The sequence below is a fragment of the Phodopus roborovskii genome, unplaced genomic scaffold (genome assembly GCF_943737965.1).
Source record: "Phodopus roborovskii unplaced genomic scaffold, PHOROB, whole genome shotgun sequence".
Taxonomy (NCBI): domain Eukaryota; kingdom Metazoa; phylum Chordata; class Mammalia; order Rodentia; family Cricetidae; genus Phodopus; species Phodopus roborovskii.
Window position 1 is genome coordinate 16,883,513 of NW_026125281.1, and position 26,092 is coordinate 16,909,604.

The 26,092-nt window shown below is 41.0% G+C and overlaps 1 protein-coding gene across 1 annotated transcript in view; it reads right to left on the reverse strand.

The window, feature by feature from the left end:
* Positions 1-26,092, reverse strand: part of Xkr4 (XK related 4) — a 326,204-nt gene that overhangs the window by 112,214 nt on the left and 187,898 nt on the right. Inside the window, exon 2 of the mRNA XM_051197638.1 lies at positions 19,725-19,924. Within this exon, the coding sequence (XP_051053595.1) occupies positions 19,725-19,924 (200 nt within the window). The remainder of the gene's footprint in view (positions 1-19,724; positions 19,925-26,092) is intronic.

Below are 26,092 nucleotides of genomic sequence, written 5' to 3' on the forward strand. Positions count from 1 at the left end.
AAGGAGTCAGGACCAGGCTGGAGAAACCCACAGAGTCAGCTGACCTGAACAAGGGAAAATTCATGCACTCAGTCTGATAACTGGGAAAGCAGCATAGGACGGACCCAGATTCCCTGAATGTGGGGTTAGTTAGGAGGACCGGGCAGTCTATGGGGCCTCTGGTAATGGATCAGCATTTATCCTTAGTATATGAATAGACTTTGGGAGCCCATCCCACCTAGAGGGATACTCCCTCAGCCTAGACACTTGGGGGAGGGTCTAGGCCTTGCCCCAAATGATATGACATACTTTGAAGACTTACCATAGAAGGCCTCACCCTTCTTGTGGAGCAGAAAGGGGATGGGCTGTGGTTTGGTGGGGGTGATAGGGGAGAAAGGGAAGGGTGAAGGAACTGGGATTGAAATGTAAAACAACCTTGTTTCAAATTTAAATTAAAAACTAAAAAAAGATTGACAAGCATATATATATATATATATATATATATATATATATATATGTATATATATATATATTCATATTGATACATTAAAGATAAATAAATAAATGGAGACGTTAAACAGAAAGAATAGTTGACATGCCTTGATGGAAACTAAAAAGGAATGTTTCTTTGCAGTGTTTCAAGTGATTTAGTGATGAATCCAGGCCTACAACTGTAATTCTTTCTTTGGTAATGGGGGCGGGGTGCAAGGTGCACAACACCTGACTCCATCTCAGGCATATTTGGTGAGCATGAAGCAAGATGGCTCATAAATGCATTACATTGCTGTCTTACATTCAGAGAAGGTGAAAACACTGTTGAGAGAGAGCTGAATGTTGGCAGCAGACACTCCGACTCCTTGGCTGAAGTGTTGTCATTTTAAGCGCCATGCGACAGAATTCAAGTGAAAGGTTTTTTAATGGGGGGGGGGGAGGGAATCTTAAAAAGGGGGAAAGGGAAAGGAGACAGACCTCTGGGACAGGAGCAGTGGGAGAGATGAGCGAGAGGCAGAGAGAGAGGCAGAGAGAGAGGCAGAGAGAGAGAGAGAGAGAGAGAGAGAGAGAGAGAGAGAGAGGAGGCCAGCAGGGCCTTAGTAAATATGCACAGATGGTGCTCTTAGTGGCAACAGCTGAGGACATACCCTGTGAGAAGTCCAAGGGCAGGCCCGTACACATTCCTAAATACTAACAATAAGCCCTCGTGATGGCTTATAACATCACACGTTTGAAGGACTCTCTGCATGTCTGCTGAACCACCAGCAATGGTCATCTATGACGGTTTATGTAAAACAGGAGGCTAAATCATGCTGAACTGGGATGAATAATTAGATGATAACTGTCAGGGTTTTTACTTGACTCAGTTTTGTACATCTAAATTGCTGAGCAGTAGTCAGGCTAGAAGAGAGACTGGAGACTCTGGTGGTAGCCTGTTCTTCACAGGTAGCAAACACAGGCATCATCCAAGGGGAGAGAGGCTCACTCAACTGCTTAGTCATGTTGAGAATTCATCCATTGCCTGCTGTCTGGCTATTACCATGTTCTAGTTCCTCTCTCTCTCTTTTTTAAAGTCAGTTTTATTGTGATGAGTAAAGAACAAGGTCTACATGGAGTTCTAAAAGAATAAATACAATGCCCTTCAACTTAAGGAATTGAACATTACCTCCATCTCAGCCCCATAGGCAATCCTACCTCCTTGAATTTCATATTAATCATCCCCTTGTTTTGTCTATAGCAAGCCACTTCTCTTGATTTCCGATATTTCTTTTATTATGAGAGCCAAAAGCACAGATGTTCCCTGAAGCACAATGGATATTTTATAGCACTAATATAAGATAAGAATTCTCAAGCTGTAAAAACAGCCAATTAGGCTTCCAGATCAATTTTGCAATTGGCCTGCCCTATTTAGACACCAACTGTCTCCAGATCTGAGATGGCACCGCTGATTTTTGTTGACCATTAACACTGGCTTTCTGGCTTGTTCACATTGCTTGATAACGTAGATTTGTTAAAAAAAAAAAAAAAAAAAAAAAGAACTCCTCTGGGAAATTCTGATTTGTCCTCTACACTTAGTGCACTATTTTGTAACCTTCATTTTAACATACTGTTGTTTCAAAAACAGAACACAGTAACAACAGAAATCCTTTGCAGCCATTAACACTGCTCAGAGGGACAAACAAAAACATTTGTACTCCAGCTCTGCCTGTTTTAATTTCTATTCCCCAGTGAAGACTAAAATCTGATTGGTACCATGGCAACATGTTGCCTCAAGCATGGAGTAGGTATTGCCCCATGTAATCTCACTCACAAATTCTTTTTATAAGTGTTAGGAGAGGTGTGATCTGCTCCTGGAACTCACAGGAAAAAAAAAAAAGCCAGAGAAAATCTAATTAGGGTTTCCAGAAGTGCATTTCTGGGTCTGGTAGTATCAGATTACTGTTTCCCTTTCTTCCCCCTGGGTCCACAAATCCATGGAGATGTTCCAGACACAGTGGAGAGTAGGAGGATGCTGGGGCAGTAGCCAGGGGCAAAGGCACACCAACCAAAGTTTGAGTTTTATTTTTCCTGTCTTTGCATACTTCAGGTTCTTAAGGAGTTCATTTCTTATTTATGCTTTTACTCCTCCTTCTCCCTGTCTTCCTTTCTCTTTGCTTTGAGGAAACAGCAGTGGCATACCCCTGACTCCGTCCCTGGGTTACTTGGATAGTGCAGCCTGGGCTCTGAGGTAGACACTTTGATGAATGAGTAGCCTGTGTCTGGGATCTAGGTTGGTACATCAGAGCCAAATATTCTCCATGTGACCTGAAGGAAAGAATAATTCCCATTTACTTTCATGTATCAGAGTGACACACGTCATCCTGTATTATGACTGTCATGGTTTATGGTTTATGTTACAGCTTTAGTACTGTGTACCTGGAATCCTACATGTGTGTGAGCTTCTGGGCAGGGGATTGGGGATGAAGAAGTGGACTCACTTGTTATGATTTGTTATTTGTGCTCAGGCTATGCACTCACCCAAGACTTTGTCTAACACGATGAAGCCATGTTTTAAGGAATTCCAAAGCATCTCAGGATGACAGAAATGATGTTAACACACAGAAAAAACATTGAAATTATGTATTGAGAAGCTAGTTTACATGTCTAATGGAGTAGATAAGCTATATTAAGAAACTTTCAAGAAAAAGGCACAACTTTTCTGTTCTAATAAAAGTATATTCTTTCAGAAAGTATCAAGGCTAAACTCTCTTGTGCTATGAATTCAAGTCAGTAGATAAGTGGCTTCCTCTGGGACATTTCTGAGGTTTTGTAAACCCTGTGGGGTACTTTGGTCCTGGAAGTTACTGGTGACCTAAAGCCAGATGGAAAGAGCTTCCAGGAAGGCCAGTTAGTATGTAACTTATTTAACCAAAAGGAGTTTAAATTTGTCCATGTACATTTAACAGAGAAATAAAATGGTGAACTAAGAGATCTGTTTCTTAGTAAACTTAGAAAACTTAGAAACATACTGAGGGTTCTCTTCCACTTCTGCATCTGAAGCTAGAAAGAAAGGAAAATGAAATGGGTGGAATTAGCAGCTTCCAAACATCAACCTGCTTAAATTCTTCTTTAGCAGTTGGACAGAATTGCTTGGTTTTCCATTATAAATGCTGCAGAGATGTGGAACCCAGTCCCAATGGACACATCTACGAAACACTCCTGTACCCAAGGCTCAGGGAACATTTCCAAAGAGGGGACAAAAGGATTGTAAGAGCCTCAGCAGCATGACTGCCCAAATGTGAGCTGAACAAGGACGGCACCAATAGATGTGCCAAAATGAACGGGGAAAAGCCCAGGAGGCCTCAGCCCTACACAAAGAACTTAGTGAACCAGGGAGCCTGAGAAGTGTTTTCCACAGAGACGAACATACCAATGTCCAGTGCCAAACAGTCGCCAAACAGTGCCAAACACACATACAAGTAACATTTTACAGATGGAACGGGTCATATTTAGGGATATATATATGTATATGCACATACATATGTGAATGCAATAACAATAAAAAAGGGGACATGTATTTGAAGGAGAGCAAGGAATGGGTATTTAGGAGGGTCTGGAGAGAGAAAAGCAAAGGAAGATATGTAATTATAATCTCATCTTAAAATATGTGAAAATAAACAACACAAAATCCCCATCTTAATTATTATCACAGGTGCACAGGTCCACAGGAGTATGTTCATCCAGATTTTGTGTAACCATTACCACCACCTACCTCTAGAAATCTTCATTCTGTAAAACTGAGATCACCCACTGAGCAGCCTCCAAACCCCTCCTACCAGGCTGGAGAAACCACGATTTTCCTTTCTACTTTTCTGAATGTGGCTCCTCTAAGTACTTTATATGAATGGGATCATGTAATTATTGTCTGCTGTGATTGGCCTGCCCATTTAGCGTAGTCTGTAGGGTTCATTCATACGAGCCATAGCTCTGAGCCTTTTGATTTTTAATGTTGATTTATGCTTCATTGTGTGGATACTGCACACTTTGCTGATCAGTCATCAACCAGTGGGTGCTTAGGTTGGTATAAATTTTAAAGACTGCAGATCTTTCTGGTACTAACATGATTGTGCACATGTCTTTTCCAGACCCCATTTTTAAGTTTTGGAGCAAATGCCGGGAGGTAGCATTGCTTGATTATATTGTAACTGTACTTTTGTTTTGTCAAGTAATGCAATATAGATTTCTACAGTGGCAGCACTGCGTTATATTAACAGCACTGAATTATATTCCTATGAACTGCGTATCAGTGCATCAAGCCCTTCACAGGCTCCTAAGAACTTGCTTCTGTGTGAGACTTTTACCTGTCTGAGTGTGATAGTAACCGTCCTATCACCATAGGTATAAGGTGCATCCCATTGTGGTTCTAACCTCCTTTCCCATGATGACTGGTTCTGCTGACCATGTTTCATCAGCTTGCTAGCTGTTTTTAAACCTCCATAGAGAAATAGCTCTTTGAGGCTTCTGTTCAGTTTTGAATTAGGATGTTCTTTTTGCCGTTCCTGTTCTTGAAATATTAAGGCTCCCCCTTCCTTCCACAACTCCCTTCTGGTGTTAGGAGTTTATGATGTCTATATTACTCATTTCTTTCAAAAATATAACTCTGCAGTTTAGAGAATACAATTTTGCTGTCAACGAAAACAAGACTCTCCACGGTTAAAACAAGCAGGCTGTGAGGTTAGTGAAAGTGTGGGAGCTGATCCATGATGTGGTTCTCCACAATGAAGTCCTGCCACACCCTTCCTGATACAGCAGCCTCCTCCCTACCCAAGTCTCAAATCTCTGCTCCAACCACAGCTTTGGAGTTATTTAAGTCTTGGCCTGCAGGGAAGTCACTTTTGGTTTTGACTTGAGCGTGGCAATTTTTCCTTTTCGTGTATCATTTCCCCTCCCCCGAACTTCCCACTTCCCAGTTTACTTCTCTGGACCAGAACAGGAAGGGAAACTTTCTTGTTCGCCTCTTTAACCCCATGACAGGAGCCTCTTAGACGGATTTATGTGTTGCTGACCGTTACTAGGCTGTGAACCTTTAAGGGAAAATGGTTGTAACCACCTTCACTTTTCTAATATCCAACTCAGTACCAGGCATGTACTCATGTTCAGTAAATGTATTTGAAGTAAATGAATGTAATAATTAACAATGATTTCCTCCAGGCACTAATTAAGATCCAATACCATGGCCTGCCTTTGTAAGATGTGTTGCTGGACCCATTAAACAATGGTCCACAGCACACATGAAATTCCTTAGCACCCGAGTCAATATTTCTGGCCCCCTAAGTGAGCAAAGAGGCAGCCCTGGGTCTGTGTAAGCTCACACAAGCTCTCAGGTGCCTGATGTTTTTTAAAAAATCAGATTTCTCTCCAAGCAAATTTTTTATTCGAATTATATCACTTATTCCAAGGATCCAAGATTCACACTTGATTGATTAGAACTACATATCTCCTTCTATATTCACAAAGCATTTTTGCTGTGAAATAAGCTCCACATGATTCCTGTAAAAGCTTCACTTTCACTAAATTTATATTTGTCACTGAAATGGTGTTTTGCATTTATTTATTCCAAAGATCTATGCTAAAAATATTTGCTTTCTACTGAATGTTTAGGAGCTGTGTTCTAATTAGTCAAACCTGAGTTTTAACTCATGGATTTAATTAACAACAATGATACCTGAAGTGCCAGCCTTGGCTTAAACCTTGTGCTATGTGTGAATGCTTTCCTCAGCCTGGTGCTGATGGGAGCTTCATAGTAGGTTACTGAGGATGTGTCCTCGGAGGAAATCCAATTTCCTTTTCTCTTTAATTTCCAGTCACTGTGAGCTGAAAGAGAGACATCCTCCTTGGTGTTCTCCTACCTTGTGGTGGGTTAAAAACATTGAGGTCAAATGACCAGGACTGCAACCTTCAGTAGCATAAATCCAAGTAATCTTTGCTCTTCCTAAGTTAAGCATCCAGATATTTGGTTCCTATAACGGAAAGGTGGTAACACATCTCCAGGCTTGAACTGCAGCTGTTCCCACTCTGTCCCAGAGAAGCACATCTGTAGCATTCTAACAGTGTTTGGGCTCATGGTATTAGGGATGCTTAGGAGCTTTTGGAACTGTCAAGTTTCCTCAGCCTCATAGACTCTTAGACTTCTCCAACAGCTGAGGGGTATAATGAAAACGCTGACAAAACCTTAGTCAGGCAGCACTCCGCAGGCCTGTCCCTCTGCAATCAGGGGCTCATTGTGAGTTTGAAGAGTGACTCTCCATGTGATTTCATACTAACACGATTCACATACTGATTGAGTCAGTTGCCCTCCTCAGTCTTTGACTCCCTCTCTCTCCTGTGTACAAGAAGTTCTTTTCTTAAAATTTTTCTTATGCCAATCATAGGAAATTATCCTTATTATTATATCGTAGCCGTGCTCTTTTTTGGCTGAGTCAGCAGAAAAATATGAGCTTAATGTCAAAGAACGCAGCCTAATGTCAGTCCATTGAATGAATAGAAAATGCATTTCTATACAGGAGTTTGCATTTTATAATGAAGTAACTAGGATTTTGTGGGACCTTCCCTCATCAGCCTACCCAATCAGAGTTATGCTAAGAAAAAAATCACAACCATACAACTGTCTGCAGTTTCATTTTGTTTTTGAAGCGACTTGAATAGATAATGTAGCAAAAACACCTTTGAATTTCTTATTAGGTTGACCTCCCCTGTCGTCCTTTGTGTCCTCACTCAGCAAACATTTTGATTGCTATTTACAGTGGTTATTTTTAGTGTTTAGAGGATGGAAGTATGGCACATGGGAATTCATCTGAAACAAACACCAGCTCTAAGTTTAAACCCTGGTTAAAGGTCAAGTAAATGGAACATAAAAATGTAATTCCGATTCCTTGAGGGTGAAACACTATGGCAGTTTGGGGGAGGTTGGCCTTTACCACAGAAGTCAGCCCTGTGAAAGCAGGGTCAAGGCTTGCACATCCCCCCCCCATGGCTTCTGTATGCCTCCTCTTCATCTCAACACTGTTGAGAGAACAGGGTGGACACTTCTTCCAGCATCTTTCTCCATCCCCACAGCACACATGCCTAAACATGCTGTTCCCTCAGCTCAGTCTATCACCCTGCACCTGGACCCATGAATTTGCCCACATATTAGAAGCAAGGAGAGAAAAGGGAGAGGAGGAGTAGTGAGTGGAAAAATACCAAGATTTGTGCTTGATTATTGGAGATAATTAAGAGAACCCCAAAATAGTCAGAGCTCTTATTTCATATTGTGCTGAAAATGACTCAAATTCAGCTATTCACAGCTGTGTTGGGGGCTGAGAAAGCACACAGTTGATTTGAAGCAGCACTTGAGTTAGTGATAAGCAGATGCAGCCTCTGGTCTGCTAAGTATAACTAGGGGTGGTACCGTGACTCAGACTCTATGGGGAGTAATGAAGAGATCAATAATATCATTACCTATCCTCTATTCTGCCAATGCATTTAAGCAGGGTAGAAAGAAATGGCCCCCAGACAACATAAGCTTTGTGAGACTCTCCTTACAAAGCGATTGCTGGTGAGTCTTTGAAATTGAAATCCATGTATGTATTGATTGAGCAGACTAGTCTTTTCTATTTTATTGATTTATTTTCTGATATCTCCAAATGTATCTGCAGACATTGAGTAGGCATTGCTGGTTCAAACGGTGCATGGAACTAGGGATGCACCTCAGCGACAGAGGATATGCCTAGCATGTGCAAAGCTCAGGGTTTGATCTTTAGAAGCACTAGATAAATAAATATGAAACAGGGCAAAGAAACAGCTTCTAGTGGATAACCACTACTATTAGACAACTATGTCAAGTGTTAGGAATTAACCCAACTCAGTGCAAAAAACCTCCTTGATTACCTTACTCAGAGGAAGCTATGTCACGCAAAGACACAGGCATGTTCTCTTCATTCTGCCAACTCTTTCTTACAGAGCATACTTTTTTCCTTTTACTTCATCATAAAAAGGAATTAGGTATTATTTGCAACCCAACTGGAAATCTGCTCTTCTCAGGAAAACTTTTGTCATTCTGTCAATATTTTCTGACACTTCACTTATTTGAATGGTGGTGCAATTGCTTTCTACTTTCTAGTAATAATAAATAAATAAATAAATAAATAAATAAATAAATAAATAAATAAAATGGCCAGGTAAATATATGCCAAGATTCTTCAAGCCAATACATTTTGAGTGCTCATGAAATTCACCCTCTTCTCTATAGTTCTTACTTCCATGAAGCTTGCCCTTATGTATAGGTGAGAATATTAGGTAGTATTAATAACACAGAAATCTAAGTGTAAAGTTTCAAATGCCTGTGGAGAAAGTGTTGCAGCATCTATCAATGAGAGAAGAAACTATGTGTTTTCAAAATGACTGTTGAGCTCAGTACTGAATGAAGAAGAAAGGCCATGTGAAGCTACGGGGAAATATCAGGGCAAAGGACTAGTTAACACAAAGCCTCCCCTGAGGCAGCAGACATGGTCTGTCTAAAGAACAGGATGTGGCTAGTGCTGCTGGACATGGGTGACTACGGGAAGAATGGAGCAACATGGAGTTCAGATCAGAGTATCTTGTCACATGCTCATCTGATTTCTAGTTGGGTGTAGGAGCCATCAAGGAGTTTAAAGAAGGGGGTAAGGAAGCATCAATGCCAGTCTATTTTTCTTAAATGGGTATTAAAAGAGAGGAAAGAGGGAGGGAAGGATTGAGGGGAGAAGAAGAGAGAAACTTATTGGATAATGTATGAACAGATGAGAGAAGCTGGAACCCAGTGAGGATGAGGACAGTCACCGCACATAATCTTTGTCCACTCAGCAGAGAGGGGGGTAGACATAATGGGGGAAACAGGCAGCTTGTATTTTATTACTTACATTGTGCCACCAGAGTGAGGAGTGAGTCTAGCTGTTTAGAGTATGGAAGTTGCCCATTAGAAGTTCGAGCTCACAGAAAGCAGTCGTCATGGAAGCAGGAAAGCGAATTTCAAGAAGAGACGTGGTAGGATTGCTGGGTGATGCTGAGGGGTCACTTGAGATATCTGAGTGTATTCCTAAGGAGAGACACACCAAGTGTCCCCTTAGCCACTTGGAGGTTGGTTCTACCTGATGCGCCCTACAGTCCTCGTCAGGAAAGGTCTTTCCTCTGAAATTGCGTTGACAGACGTGGTTATGGAGCCTGTAAGCTGAGATCATGCACACAGACAGAATGAGGCTGATGGAGGTTCTGTGGGCTTTGTTTTCCAGACTCCTTGGAAGGGTGGGTTCTGTTAGTAAGTGTCTTTTGTGGGAAGGTACAAGGTGGGTAGCAAGATGTTCTTGCTTCTGGCTTCCAGCTCAAGCTAGAGCCCTGTTATCAAGCTCTGCGAAGCCCTGGCCTCTAGTCGTCAGCTCCTGTCACCCTGGCTACTAGTCACCCATAGCCTGAGAAAGTGTTCACTTTTGTGTAGTGATAGTATAAGAGCTGCACATTGAGATAGCTGAAGGTTCTTTGTGTTTGAGATAAATAGATGTGACAGGCCACCAGATCCGACCTGTCATCACAAGCAGCCCACTGCTCAAACCAGACCTTTAACCTTTCCTTTTATTTTTAAGACACAAGACGTAACTAGTTGGGCCATCTTTACTTTCCTTAGTTTTTGGGTTTTTTTTTTTTATGCCACTGTCTTTTCTGTGGATAGTAGTGTAAGTTGACATTGTGATTACGCTCAGAATTCTGTAACATTTTGGGCCCAGGATGCTGCATGATTCAAAGATTACAAATAAAACTAATTGTAATCTACAATATCAGATTTTCTGTATTTTTCTCTTTTCATACATGCCATTTCTTCCACTGCCAGTGGTATTGAGATCTGGTCCCCTTGGACATCCAGAATTTGCCTATGTGTACCCATCTTTAGTAATCTGAGAACCTTCTTGGCCCCCATCCCTGAAACAGGCATGTCTTTTCAGGCACTCATCTCTTGTTTGCTGAGCAGCTGCTTCTCATCCTTTCTTCCTCACGGCACTGGATATATGATTGCTTGATATGTATTCATTTTGAAACGTCTGACATGTTCTTTCCCAGGAGGGAGTGGTCCTCTAATTATCACATCATCACAAAAGGAAAAACCCAACACCGAGCCATCTTAGATATTACAGTGAGAACTACAGTGGCTGGGGCTGACTGCCACTCTGCCAACTGCTCTTCTTAAGTGCAGTGCAGGGCAAGCCAGTGCTTGTGGAAGGGTGGGGGCACAGCCTTCACCATCTACTGCATGAGAGGAAGCACAGCCCCTCCACCCTGGGATCTAAACTCAGGAATTTTCTATTCTACCCTGGTCCCACCCAAGCTTCTCAGGGCTGTCAAAATTCTGTTTTCTCACTCGTGTTTCATCTATCAGCTTATGTGTTATAAATTAAGCTACTTTAACCAAACTACACAAGAACTGAAGTTTAGAATAAAAAGAACGTTAAAATGAACAGTTCTAGGAGCCAAAGGAGCCAAACTCTGGTTCAGTGTTTAGTTCAACCTAGGGGGAACTCTGGCGATAGACTCAAGGGAACATGTTGGGTACTTCTGGTGTTAGGACTGTGAGGTAGAACACTGTAGGGAGGAAAATACCCTCTGAGTTCTTAACTGTCTCAGTTACGACACTCAAATGCCATGCTATGCAGATTGTAGACTTGTGGTTGAATGCAGTAAGTAAAGAAAGATTTGATCAAACACATATATCAGATGGTTCCTTTTAAACTGCAGTCTGGAATCTGTCAAAACTGTTTGAGAGTGAACAAAGGGCCCTGAATTCAGACAGAAGTTTGCGAAGATATAAGCAAACTGTGGGCAGTTAATGGTTGATGGGGAGGGAGACATTTTCTTCAGTGGTGTAGCCATTTGTAAGTCTCCCTGTAACTAATCCTTCGCCCATGCTCATGCAATCCTACCTCAACTCAGTCGGTTATTAAAAGAAAGAAAGGAGGGGGGTCTTAGTAGAGGGGACTGGTTGAGAAGAAGGGGATCAGTGAGAGTGGGAGGGAAGATGCTGGGGCGACTATGATTAAAACGATATATATATATATATATATATATGTGTGTATATATATACACACATATATATATATGAAAATGTCATCACAAAACCTGTTCCTATGCATAATTAATACATGCAAATAAAACAAGTTTTACACACACACACACACACACACACACACACCACACATACTTTAAGGGCTTCTCTTATGCTTGCATCCAGAAAATGTAACCATGTGTTCTGGAATACAAACAGACATATTGTGTGTTTCTAAATATGTTTTGCTATGTAGTTTGTAGTGTTACATTTAGCACAATATGAAGTTTTGGAGCAGATTTTGCAGAGAGTTTCATGCATAATAGGCACACATAATAGACATTCAATAAATGTGCCAATGAACTAACTAAAATAGAAACTGGGAAGCAGATAGGACTAAAGGGACTCGGATGGCAGTCCACTCCCAGATTGGCACTCTGTGCTTTGCTTTGCTTCTTCTACAGAAATACAGATGTGGAACTGGCAAGTTCAGGAGACAGTGACAAGTGTGGGAGGCAGAAGGAATGACAAAAGGCTGAGCTTCTTCCCTGAGGGGTCATAGCACGGTGGCTAGCTCTGTCTCCATACATTTTACTATATCATAGACCAAAAGCCTGAGATGTCGATCTTGAAGCTCATTGCTGGGCTATGCTAAATGAGACGGCTTGCATAATGCAGAGATGTCTTAGTTACTGGTGACACTATTTTTCTGGATGTTTTAGGAAAGCCCCTAGTTGTTGACTTCTCCAGTGGACTCACCTGATACAAGACAGGAAAAGAACTTCTAGGCCCTAGGGCCTCCACTTTCATATAGGGCCTCAAGGTTGCTATTGTAAAGATGACCTCAAACTTAGGATTCTCCTGCCTCCGCCCCCCAAGAAAGAAACCCCGGTTACTCACTGTCAGGGATGGGAGCCATGGCTTCTACATTCCAGGCAAGTACTTCACTGATTGAGGTATACCCACATCCTACCCCTTTCTCTTGTCCCAAAGTACCCAGGCAAAGAGAGCAAATCAAAATGCACACGAGGACATTTTGAATATGGGCAAATGTGAGCAGAAGTTGGAAAACATGGCTTGCTTTTGGTTCAGCAAAGATTTCCCGAGTACATGGCTTGGGGACAGAATTTCTGTATGTGTCAGCTTCATAACTAACTGAGTATCAGGTTATAAAAAGTAAAGTCTCTTTTGGCTTCCAATCTTGGAAGTTTTGCTCCATGGTTGATTGGCAAAGGTGGTTTGGGTGGGTTGTGAGGAAATGCAGCTGGTGGGAATATGTGGTAGAAGATGCTGTTCATGCCATAGCATCTGGGGACAGAGTCAGAGGAAGGACCAGACCTCAATACCCCTTTCAAAGGCACACCCTCCACACCTAAGCTTCTTCTGCTAAGTTGCCTCTCAGAGATTCTGCCATCTTTCAATGGCACTGTGCTCCTTTGGGAAACATTTTATATTCAAAACACAGAAGTTAGTAACTCATTTGGCTTACCATATCTGATTGTACTTGAAAGATATAATGTCATATTTCCAACCATGACAAGCAAAGTGGGTGATTAAAAATGAAGAATTAAAACCATTTGGAAATATGGGACTGTCTGGGTTGGTAGACTGGCACTGGCCCAATCTATCAAGCTCCAATTTTCTTTTCTTTCTTTCTTTCTTTCTTTCTTTCTTTCTTTCTTTCTTCTTCCTTCCTTCCTTTCTCTCTCTCTCTCTCTCTCTCTCTCTCTCTCTCTCTCTCTCTCTCCCTTCCTTCTTTCTTTCCTTCTTCCTTCTTTCTTCCTTTTTTTTGTTTTTACTTAACCTACATGGTTCCTATGAGGAATATGACTTTTGAATGAGGCTTCACTGTAGCTAGGTGTGTACCTGGCTTTCAGAGCCTAGTACTGTTCTGTACTTGTGCTTGGCTGTGGCATAGGGTTAGTCATTGCATACATTACATAGTACACTGTGGTTCTACACAGCAGTCCTGGGGCTGCTGTATGGAGCATGTCTTTGGACACAGGAATTCTGCTGAGAAAGGTCTGTGGACAACAGTCTGACATGGGTTGCTCCTGAGAGATGTCTTTTAAAAAAACTAAATTCCAGGACTTACTACATATGTCAATCTCTGGTTTTGCATTCAAAATAATGACGTAGTATATTCACACCTACACATATCCTTTTCTGTACCTCAAATTGCCCCTCCATACAATGTAGATGCTCTGTAAGTCATTATTCTTGGAACACAGAGACAAGAAGAAAATACCAGATCTACTTAAGGCCCAAGACTTTTTTCCAGAATTTTTTTGGTAATTGAATGTTTAGATGTGAACCCATGCACGTGTGTGCTCACCACAATTAGATAGTCACCACCACAAAGCTAGAAGTGACTTTATAGACCCTCTACCCAGCCTACCACTCCACTATTCCTTGATAGATCATGTGGGCATAAGCCTGACCTTTGGCTTGTGCTTTCACTATTACAATGAAGCAAAACTTCCAAATTCCTACGTTCTTGCTCATTTGTTCCAACTCCTAATCTTCCTTGTATCCTTAGGACTTTTGAATTCCTTGTCTTTTGACATCTCAAAATGAACGTTTAAATACCGGGTTAGGCATATCCCTGCCTGTGTTTTTTTTTTTTTTTTTTTTCATACCTGTCAAAGGTCCAGGTCACTCTTTCTTCAAGAAGTTTCTTGTACTGCCTTTTTGGTGTATATCCATGAATTTGCCCCTAAAATTAGGACTGCTCTTTCTACTTTCACAGGCTGTTGTTTTCTTGTTTTCAAACATCAGACCCCCACCCAAGGCTCACTGAGTCAGAACTTTTATTTTAGTAAAAGTCTCAAGTAGATAGATGCTATGCACATCCTGGTCTAAGAAGTGATGCCAATAGCCTTTGCCAAGCACGCTGCATTCACCATCTCACTTAATTTCCACATTCTAGTGACTCAGGCACCACTCCAGTACACACAGGCTCAGCCGTGATGTAAAAACTGCCTCCGGATCTGGGCTGGAGTTCAGGACACTATAAGGAAATACTAACTAGGTCACAACAGCTGGATTAGAAAGCAGGCAGGCCAGGCTGAGGAGATGCCAGGCTAAGGCATAGGGGAAGTTAATTAACATCTGAGTCAAGGCTAACACCTGTGCAGAGGGGAAGAACATTCAGACAGCCTCAAAGCAGAAAGGACAAGAATGTGACAACTAATGAAGACAATCAAGTGACATAAGGACCTTGGAAACTTGCTCAGGAATCGAAGCTTCAGTGAGTGCCAACAGAAGGGCTGGGAATACTTGTAGGTCCAAACAGGTCTAAAGAGCTCTGTGACAAACACAAGCAGAATGGAAGAAGAGGAGGGGGTGGGTGTGCTGTGGTAGACTTGGTCATAAGGGCATTGTCGGGGTGGAAGGAATTAAGATCACACAACCCACCTCTGCTTGCAAGTGCCTATTCTCTTCCTGGCACCAGGAAGTACAGAGCACTGTGACTGCCTTGTCTTTCATAGCGGGTCCTCCTTAAGTGCTCCTTATACACTGTGGGGCTGGACCCGGGAGCACTCCCTCTCCAGAGAGGAGCATCTGGCTAGCTCACGTCACAGAACTCAACTGACTGGGTGGATGGAAAGCACTGACTGCTCAGGTTTGAGACGTAGCTCTGTCCTGATTCATGGTCTCAGAACTGCACTCAGGCTGTCTTCCCAGACCAGGAGGAACTGAAGGATGATTATATTTGCCAGCTCTCCCCTAAGCCTGTCAGCCTCCATCACAATAAGGCAGCACTGACTTAATGATTCAATAAATGAAGAAAGGATTTCAGTTAAGAGAGTTTAGACATAGCCCACTTTTCACAAGGAGAACTCAATTTTTAACCTTTGTTTTTAAAATGGCATATTTCTTGTTCAATTTTGTTTCCAAGAGTGTCCTTCAGAGGGAGGTGGCTGAAATTGGGGGAAGAAAAGAGATTTTCCTTTTATGGTATAATAGTAGTTTTAGTCATAGTCACATGAAATGGCTCCCAGACTTGGGATGATCCTTGGCTTGCTAAATAAGAATGATTTGAGATTTTAATTGAGAGATCTTTGGAAATACCTCCCAGGTTTCCTGCCTATTGCTTAGAGGACTGTGCTTTTCCATTCAAATCCCAAGAATTTCATCACTAAAGATGCATGAAATGCACGTCAAACTAAGCTCTTTTATTGAATTTGCTTCTTTTTCTACAGAGGAAAAAGGCTCAGTCTTACAGCCTGCATCAATTTCACTCATCAGGTGGTTCATTGTAAGAGATTATCTGTGAGCATAGTGTCTCCTGGTAATACATGTCCTTTTACAGTGAGTCGTCAGTGAGCAGCCTCAACCGTCTCTGCCTGTGGAGGTTTGTGGGAGACTCTCTTGTTTGCTTTGTGTGTTTTCATTCTATTGTTTTCTAACAACATCCTAGCCCCTTCATTGTTAAAAATCTGTAATGATAAAATCAACCTTATGGGTTTAGTTACCATCTATCATCAATGGCTTGCCTGACTACAGATACTTATGGTCACTGTGCCCATCAGTCACCCGGGGGACAATACAGGTCCTGGTTCCCCTGAAGATCTCTGAAACTTGATAGTCAGCTCTCTTAGGCCAACACTGAAGTCCAACACATAAGCCCAGAGTGTGGCTGGCAGAAATATAGAGGGCTTAGTAGGTAACGGGAAAAGAAACTGTGCAATGAAGAAACTCAATTCAAGAAACTCAAACTTTGGTGGCCTTGTTTTGGATAAATAATCTGAGAAGACTGAGCACTGGGCCAGGCATGATAGTATACACTTGTAACTGAGTACTTTGGAGAATCAAGGGTTCAAGTTCCTTTGGGGCTATAGAGTGAGGCCCTGCCTTAAGAACACCAAAAGCCAAAGCAATCAATTACATGAAGGATTGCCTTTGCCTTCATGTGTGTTTGTATGTTAATGTGTGTGTGTGTGTGTGTGTATGTATGTCAATGTATGTGTGCTTGTGTGTGTATGATGTGTATGTGCGTGTCAAGGTATGTGTGTGATTTTGTATAAAGTTCTCTAACTGAAAGGTGATCTTTTCTTGGCCTTACCTGCCTTTCCCCCTTGTTGGGGTCACAGTAGGTGCCACCTTTGCTCTTTGACCCTCTTCCTAGTGGCCCTGATTGTTGTTGTGATCACATGTGGATCTCAGCACTTAGAGGGCAGCAACAAGGAAATGAAGTGTTTAACTATCCCAGCATTACTAAGTTGTTCTGAAAGTGCACCCTGTGTCCCTGGAGGGTATCTGAGTTTAAATTGGCTTCCATTCCATTTGCTTCTTTATTCAAAGAACACCGAGCCTTTTCCTGGCACTAGCTACCCACTAGGCAAATTCACTGACTAGAGAGATGCCAGAGCTGTCGGAGAGTTAGAGATTGTCCGGGGTTACTTGTGTTTATGCTAAGGCATCACATAACTTGTGTAGTGTCTTACTGTGGAGAGCTCTGCACACCAGCTCACAATCTACACCCATTAGGGTTCACTGGACAGGCACTAACATTTAATTTATATTGTCTCCCTTTCTTCTTGGTGCTTTTTTCCATTGTTTCCGTGTGAATGCCCATTTTCTCTTTCTTGCAACTTGCTTTCTAGCATGTGAGAACCTCACCTCATGAATATGTTTGTCACTTTCTTTTATTTAACTAAAATTATTTTCACACAATACATTTTGATCATATTCCTTCCCCTCCCTCACTTCACCTAGATCCACCCCACGTCACTACCCACAAGTTCATGCTCTCTCTTTCAAAAAAAAATTCACAAGAAGAATAAAAGTCAAAACAAACAAAAAGCACTCACTAGCACAAACGAGACCTATACAGGTTTAGACTGGACAAGCTTCCATCCATGGAGAAGAAAAGTGGATACAAAGTCCCACTCCTTACCAAGAAGCTATTTTCAATTGATACATCCCAGGGAAGGGAAAGCCTGGTGTGGTAACACTGGTTTATCAAGCCCAGCCCAGGGCGGACTACATGCCCCAAGAGCAGCTGGCCACCAGAAAATGGAGTCCATATTTTTGTGTGCTTTTTTTACGCTTCTGAAAATAATGTTCTCTACTGTGGCATCATATGGGACATTTGCTACTAGGGCTCTGAGCTCAATGAACTTCTCTGAAGCAGCCATGTTCTTTAAAGGTCTGCAAACAGCTCAACTTGGCTGAGGAAAAAACATTGTGACTATAGAAAGGGAAATTACCCCCATCTGTCCTTAGTGTCTTATTACCTGCTGCTGCAGCAGACATGGCACCTCTTACCTTTTGGGACATTCCCTAAACTCACCACACTGATCCTTTACCAACCATGCAGTGAAGAATATGACAAGGACACAATTCAAATCCTCTGCCTATCTATAGTTCACCTGTCCAGTGACCGTAGTGTCTGTCTAATAAATATACTAGTTCATGTATTTTCTTTTCTCTTACTGTAAAATTTTCTATGCAAGTGGGTAGATGTCAGATATCAGTAAATGCACACTTGGGCTGGGGAGGCAGAAAGAGTAAGAACTCAAGTCCAGCCTCTGCTACGCATTAAATTTAAGGGCAGTCTGTGCTACATTCATTTCTGTCTTTAAAAAAATCTAAGTAAAAGCCTGAGGGGTCAAGGATATCACAAGAAAACCCACACAATCAACTAACATGGGCTCATAGTTGCTCACATTGAACTGACATCCAGGGAGCCTGCATGGGACTGGCTAAGGCCCTCTACATATATGACAGTTTTGTAGTTTAGTCTTCTTTTGTGACTCCTAACAATGGAGCAGGAGCTGACCCTAATGCTTTGTCTGGCTTTGGGAACATACTCCTCATACTGGGTTCTCTTGCCCAGACTCAAGCCGAGGGGAGTACTTAGTCCTACCATAGCTTGGTACGCCATGTTTTGTTGATATCCTTGGGAGGCCTGCCCCTTTCTGAAGGAGTGGATGGGGGAACAGAGTGGATGTGGTAGGAGGGGCTGGGAGAAGAGGGAGAAGAGACTGTGGTCAGGGTGTAGAATAAATAAATACAATTCATGAATAATGAAAGTCGATTAAAAATTACAAATAAATAACAAAAAAATTAGTGAACTTCCCCATGGTGTAATATTCCATTCATAACCAAGTCTCTGTCCCCAAGTCATAACCATTCACATTTGGCTTGGAATAAACAGATAAGATAGAGTTGGTAATTTCATCTCCACGGCACCTTCTATATTTCTTTTTGGTCATATCCACCCTGGCCTCTATCTCTAATTGAAAACATGCTGACAAATTTAACATGCTCTTTCCATAACAGCTACAAAGACACTGAAAATTCCAACCATTTAGATCAAGTCTCTAGCTGGAGGATGACAGAGCATGGCAATGGTTTGTGTGACTCAGGCAGCTCTGCTGAGTTGACTCTGCACTATGCTGTTCACAGCCATTATCAGTCTGCTTACAGGATTGAGAAACACACTAATTAGAAGTGTCCTTTACCCACCATGCTTAGACCAATTTATCCATCTATCTATAGCAAACCCACCTTACCTCCTTCATGCCTTGTTCTAGGATGGATCTGAGTATCAGCCCCCAAAGAAATACTAGGGTAGATTATAAATACAACAGTCTTGCTGATGATACGCCAAAACAAAACATTACCCAGATAATTGTTTACTTGCCATAAAGCTTATGGTACAAAAGTAATATATTGTTAAATATTCAGAACATCTTCTGTATGATTTTTAAAAAGAATCATCAAGGTAACATTTCTTTTTCATCTTTCCCTTTCTATTTCCTAATGTCAAAGGCAATGATTTAGATTACCCATATATGTACTAGACAGAGAAAAATAGTTATTGTTGTCTTTGTAATGTATGTAAATTATTCTACCATGAAAAACAAGAAGGCTTTGACTCTATGCCCATAGGGAGCAAGTACAACAATCATAAATCATATTTTTTCTTGCTAAAAAGCCAGCTGGAGGGCAAAGGGGATGGTCTTTCTATTTGTTAACCAACCACGACAGGAAATGGTGGAGGAAATATCATGCATATTCACAAATCGTGTGCAAAACAGTAGACATACAAGAGGCCTGTGTCAATGAAGGGCACCAGGCAGCCTTAGATTGTGGCCAATGTGAGGGAGAGAGCCAGTCTCTCCCTCAATTGAGAAAGCAAATCGCAAGCCCTTACCTTGGAGAGCCTGTAAGCTATGGGTCTGTACGATAATGCAGAGCTGCAGGACCAGCTGTGGAGCACTTTCCAGAAAGGTGGCTAGCAGGTGCAACATGCTCACATCGGCATACTCATACACCATCCTCCAGTAAAACCGCCACCTGCCACTCTCCCCACTCTGCCGGCTCCGAATACCTAAGTATATCGTGTGCAAATACCTGAAAGGAAACACAAAGAGAGGATAGAGATGAGTGACAACTTGAAATTCAAACTCCTAAGTTTTTTCCCCACTTTGGTAGAAGCCACCATATTCAACCATATTCCCGGAACGAGGAACTTGATCGCTATTAGAGACCCACAGTCTCACAGCTCAGTTTGGGAGATCACAGCTGTGTAAGACCCCTCTCAGGCATCCCACTGAATTGCAATATGGTGGGAGGTTTATGCCAACTGATTTTATTCATATTTTGAGCAGAGGAAAACGATACTTTTGTATTTACTTACTGCTATGCTAATAACGTACTCCAGAACATTAACTACCAGAGAGTAAAGTGTCTTTTACTTATGGACTCCTATCCCTCCAGTTAATTCATACACTTTTATTCACTCAGAGAGTTCATTCTGAACACAAGGAGCATCTATAATTTTGTGTTTATTTTCTTCCAAGGAAGTGTAAACCTGTAGGAGAATTTCGGAGAGAAAGGAAAGGAACCTAGCTTGCATTTTATCGCCAATGGTTATTGCTTGGGAAATAAAAAGCAACAGGTAGAGGAAGAGGCAGAGGTATTGGCTTAAACTATTGGAGGAGCCTGGCTGAGAGAAGATGCAAGTGGTTCATGTGGTGGAAAGGCATCTGAGCTGGGGTAAATCCAAAAGACTTCATGGATAGCTTTTGCATTTTTGAGGGAGCGAATTAATGAATAAATGCACAACTGCATTGCAATTGTCTTTGAACTCCCACAGAGGGCTCCCTGAGTTATTTTATTTCTGGGTCCCACTGGGAGGAAATCATGCATATTCAACACAGTTTGCTGCCATGGGTTTAAAGGCCACAAGCAGCTTCATGGTCTGTGGTCTTCAAGGACTGGGACGCCTGGCACAAGAAAACATGCTTTTCCTAGCACTTTGAACTCACAGTAAACCCAACACTATTGATAGGATTCTTCTGGAGAAGAAAACACACATTTGATGTATTGGAGTTTCACAAGTATGAGATATAAAATGAAGCCTTCCAACAACACACATACAGAATCCAAATACTCTTAAACCAAGGAGAGAAAAGAAAGTTATAACACATCTTGGGTAGTTTTCCTAGATTGTTTTTAGTGGGTTAGTATAAATAGCACCAAGTTTAGCACCTTACCCATTTTTTTGTGAACAGCTCAATAACATTAGTACATTCATGCTGCTGTCCATGTGTACTCGCCCCCACCCACAGAAGTTGTTTCCTCTCACAAAGCTATTTGTGAGTCCCTGTGCTGATTCACAAACTGTTCCTACCCCGACTCCACCCTCCACTGCCTCTGGCCTCTGGCAACTTCCAATCTCCTTTCTGTCTCTGTGAATATCTTTCTCCTAGCTATTTAAGCTTGACTATACAGTATGTGTTCAGTTATTTGTTTATTTCAATTATTATAATATCCCTAAGTTTTATCTATGCTGTGGTAGGTGTCAACGTCCATTCTAGATAGGTAGTTTTTAAATGCATGAGCCTTTACTATACACTACTTGATGTGTCTACCCTACAAAGAGTGAAATGAAAAAAAATTAGTCCCTAATAAGTTCTCATTGATTGTAGCCAAAATTCTTCCACTAGGAGACAGGAGCAGAGATGGTCATGTGAAACCAAGCTAGGGATACACTTGTGCTCTTCATATTTAAAAATAGCTACAGGTGAAGAAGATGCATAAGCATTTCACTAAAAATTAGTTACAAAAATATTCAGTATGAAATTACTTATAGAACAAGAGGTATTGAAGTTCAAGTGCCAAACAGAGTGTGAGTGGAGACAGTCTGTTCACTGTACCTTAGTGGGACAAGTTTCAGGACTCCCTTCAGATACCCAAGTCTTCAGATGTTCAAGATGCTTACAGAAAGCCTGTGCACATCCTGCCCTATCCGGACATAATCTCCAGATTACTCATGACATTCAACAAAAAGCAAACATGAAGTAACAAGAATCATACTATATTGCTGAGCAAGTCATATCAAGAAAGGTGTGTACACATTCAGCTCAGATTTCTTCCAGTTTGGAACCACCATTGGTTAAATCTGCAGGAAATTTTCTAGTCCTCCTGAGATTATCATTTGAATATGTCTGTTTCTGCTTGTACATGTGACTCTATGATTTCCCCACAGATCATTTTCACTACTGACATATGGGTTTTTAAAGTGTCAGTCCTCAATTTGGCTTCTTATACGAACTGTGGTAATGAAATCATAACAATCCCTGTTCGTGTATTTACTGCAACATTATAGACTAGAATCATAGGATAAATAAGCTAGAGGGATTTAGGGATCAATTGCCAGAGCTACAGGACTGAGAAATGGAGATGGGACCAAGATTCCAGGTATTCCAATGCCAAGACTATAATCTTTTATCATGTCCATCTGGCTCTAGTAATTCTGGAATTTACCACATGTAAGACATAGCTATAATTCACTACATTTTCCTATCTTCTACATGCTTTTGTTATTGCTGAGAGAAAGTAAGTGTCAAGGTGAAGAATTTTAGATCTAGATAGAATTTAGATTGTGATAGTAGTTTCAGGACTCTGGAGGAATGATGTGTTGTCTTAGCCTGACACTTTCATTGTGTAATTTTTAAAGAATACTGAAATCTTTAAAAAGAAGATGAGAATATATGCATAAATTATCTACTGAGCAGCCAGCAATATCAGATGCCATTTGGACTAAGCCTGTCTGTTTCAGGAGTTAATTAGAGAATAGCAATTAAATAGAGAATACCCTAAGCTTTGCATTTTCTTATCATTTATCTCAAGCTATCTTCAGTTATACTTAATTCATCATGTAACTTAAGGGTGGGTATGTGAGGGCCACCTTATCTCAGGTGCTGTACATCCAATAGACAGTCATAGCTCTGTCTCGATTTCCTGTCTTTTCCTTGGTGTCAGATGCTGTCTGTATATCTAATCTACTCATTTATCTAACATCTACATATTCATCTGTATCTACATACCTACCATTTACTTATCTATCTGCCATCGCTATACTTAATTAATCTGTCATCTATAATCACTATCATCACCATTAGTCATTAGTCTGGTCAACTGAGATGCTGCAGACTATATTACATTTATGGTAGGAGAGAAAGATGGATAATGTCCATTCTTTAGAAAATAGTCTTTGTATATTTGAAACAAACAAACAAAACCCTTGTTTCTGTGACATCTGTGTTACCACGATCCTATTGGAAAAGTATTTATTCTTCTTGATTCTATGTATCCTATACCCTGACTTGGAATTTCTATAGATGAAATTAGCAAATATGGTACCTCCCTCAAAATTGTTATGAAGGATAGATGACAGGCTGTTTCACACTTCTTCCTCATTTATTTTGCAGGCATATGACCCAAATGGACAAGTTTTCTAGAATGAAGAAACTCATGGTGAGCTTCTATGAACATCAATAAATGTTGTACATTTATTGTTGTTATACACCATATACATACATATATATTGTGTGTGTGTTATATATGTATATATCTCCTTAAAAACAAGGTGCTTTTTGTTTCTTTTTCTCACTGGAAATTTTGTTTGTGGTTATATTTATTCAACCGTGGGTTCTAGCATTGTTTTTGTTGGGGTGTATCCTTTGAATGCTCTTCCAAATGGGAGAACTTTCCAGCTACCATCCTACTGAGGAACAGGACGATCTAGGTTTTCTAATCATTTGACAATCTAAGCTGAGGTTCAGGTCAGGTGGAGTAAGGGAGCTCACTATATTTTCTTTTTTGAGATTATACTTCTGATTTCCTGTTGATTAAAGAAGAAACATCCCAGAGGATGCTTGTGGCCAGGGACAGTCATAGTAATGGAAGCCTCAATTCTTTTCCGATACTCTTACTATGGTAGGGATGACTCACAAGAATCTTACTTATGACTAAAATTTACTTGGCATCATTACCAAAGAGCACCATTTAAGCAGGAACAAAGTTTTAAAGCTTTGTCATCAAGGACAGAGTCCTTCTGAACATAAGAGTAGATTAAACAGCGTGGATCTTTCATCACCGCCACTGAAAATGCTCCTCTTTGAGTTGTCACTGTGTCAGCCACATCTTTGAAAAGACAGTCACGGACAAGGCATTTGCCTCTCTTAGAGTAGGACTCAGTCTTTCTCCAATTGGTAGCTCTCATTATTTATTCCAAGTGAAGCATGTTAATGAAAACTTTTCTTACACTACCATTCTGCCCCAGTTTTCTCGACATAATCTCAAACCAGCAATATTTCATTTCCCTAATTTCTTTACTATTGTTGAAGATGTTTCCACAAACACACTGATAAAGACATGTGTATGTAACCTACTCCTATCACAATTTGACGATGTCAAATCACCAGGCATTCTGAAAATAGAAATTGCATTAAGATTCCTAGCTCCTTTTGACCAACACTTTTCAAGTGCACAAATGGAATTTGGGAGCCCATTCCCTATGGAGGGACACTCTCTCAGGGGAGAGCCTAGGTCCTGCCCCAAATGATGTTGTCACTTTGATTGGTCCCTCATGGGAGGCCTCACTCTCCCTGAGGAGTGTATGGGGGTGGGTGGGTTGAGGTGAATGGGAGGATGGGAGGGAGAGGGAGCTGGGATTGGTATGTAAAATAAGATTGTTTTTAATTTAAATAAAAATTTATTTTTAAAATACCTGAAAGCAGAATCCTGAAACAATACAGCAGTGACTGTTGTTTGATATTGGCACAGTAGCTGCTGTAATCCAAGCCCTCAATTGGTTGAAATCATTGGCAGAAAAGCTTAGCTTCATTTTAAAAAGAGGCTAACAATATTTATTCAGGATAAAATCAGAGCCCTTGTTCTAAGTCTGGTTTGACAGATATTATGACAACCAGAAAAGACTGTCTGTCTGTCTCTCTCCCTGTGTCCAATTTTATATAGTGCGCTCGTCTATTAAAAACTTAAGAATTTTTTTTCTCCAGCAGCTCTATAGCATTTTATATTAGCAGACCTATGGCATGTATCACCTTTAAACATAAATGAAAACCTGATTCACCACATCTCCATTTGGCCAAGTGGGGAAAGAGGGATGGGAAGGGTAGAAAACCTGGGCTCTATATGTCAGATGGCCCTGATGCCCTGTACGGACTATCTACAAGAAGGTTGATATTATAGGTTTGATTTTGTCAGTAAAGAGGCAACTTCCAGCTGCTCAAAATCTTAGGGTATCTGTGTCCACACCATTTTGAATGTGCCAGATCTTGCTTGAATGATTCAAGCTATTTAGGTCCAAAGGCAATGATTTCTTTATGAGACTTTTTAACTTCCATTGAAATTGAATTTAATTTAATAAGTATGTATTCACTCATCCATCTTAGGAGAAGAAATTCCAACTGTTTCTCTCCAAAATTACAGCAGAGTTAGACAATGAAAATATAATGTGGCTGAAAGACAAGGAGAAAGGGCTCCCGAGTCTGGGCAGATGGGTTTGAAGTAATTGATTGCTTGTGGCAAGAAGGGGTAGTTTGTGAGCATAGTGTTCCCCATTGGAATCTTGGGAGGATAACTGTGCGAGTCCACTAGTGACTCAGTTTCCATCTGAAGTCTATTCTGACTAATAAGACAATATACTTATTATGCCAAGTTATTGCTTCCTCAAGGTAATTGGCTAAATGATACTTCAACAATTTCCTCCATGTATGGAAGAATTTTGAGGGTCTAAGGGAACTTTGTTAGGAAAATGGTGTACTGGCATTATCCTGTAAAATACAACATCACAGGGATATCACAGTACATTTTTTACTGGTCTACACATCAAGATGATCATAGTGACTCTTATCCTGTGTCTGCAACAGAATCTTGGGACCAGGAACTGTCAGCTGGAATTCGGTATTCTAGCATGAGAGTTTTACAACGTTTACTCATGTTTGGAAACTTGCTGCCACTATGGCAACAGTGGCAGGACAATCCAGTTCTTCAAAATCTCTTTGTCCTCTGAAAGGAACTGTTAGCCTGTATGAAAATGCCCTATGTTCTTTCAGTGAGAGAGGTGAATATTTCTATGAATGTTTGTGTTTGATGTATCATGAACTAATTGCATTTTCATTAGTTGTATTCCTTGAATATTTATTCATACCCTTGTATTAGTGTTTAAACTACCTTCTTTTGTAATGTTACTAATGAATGTACATGTTC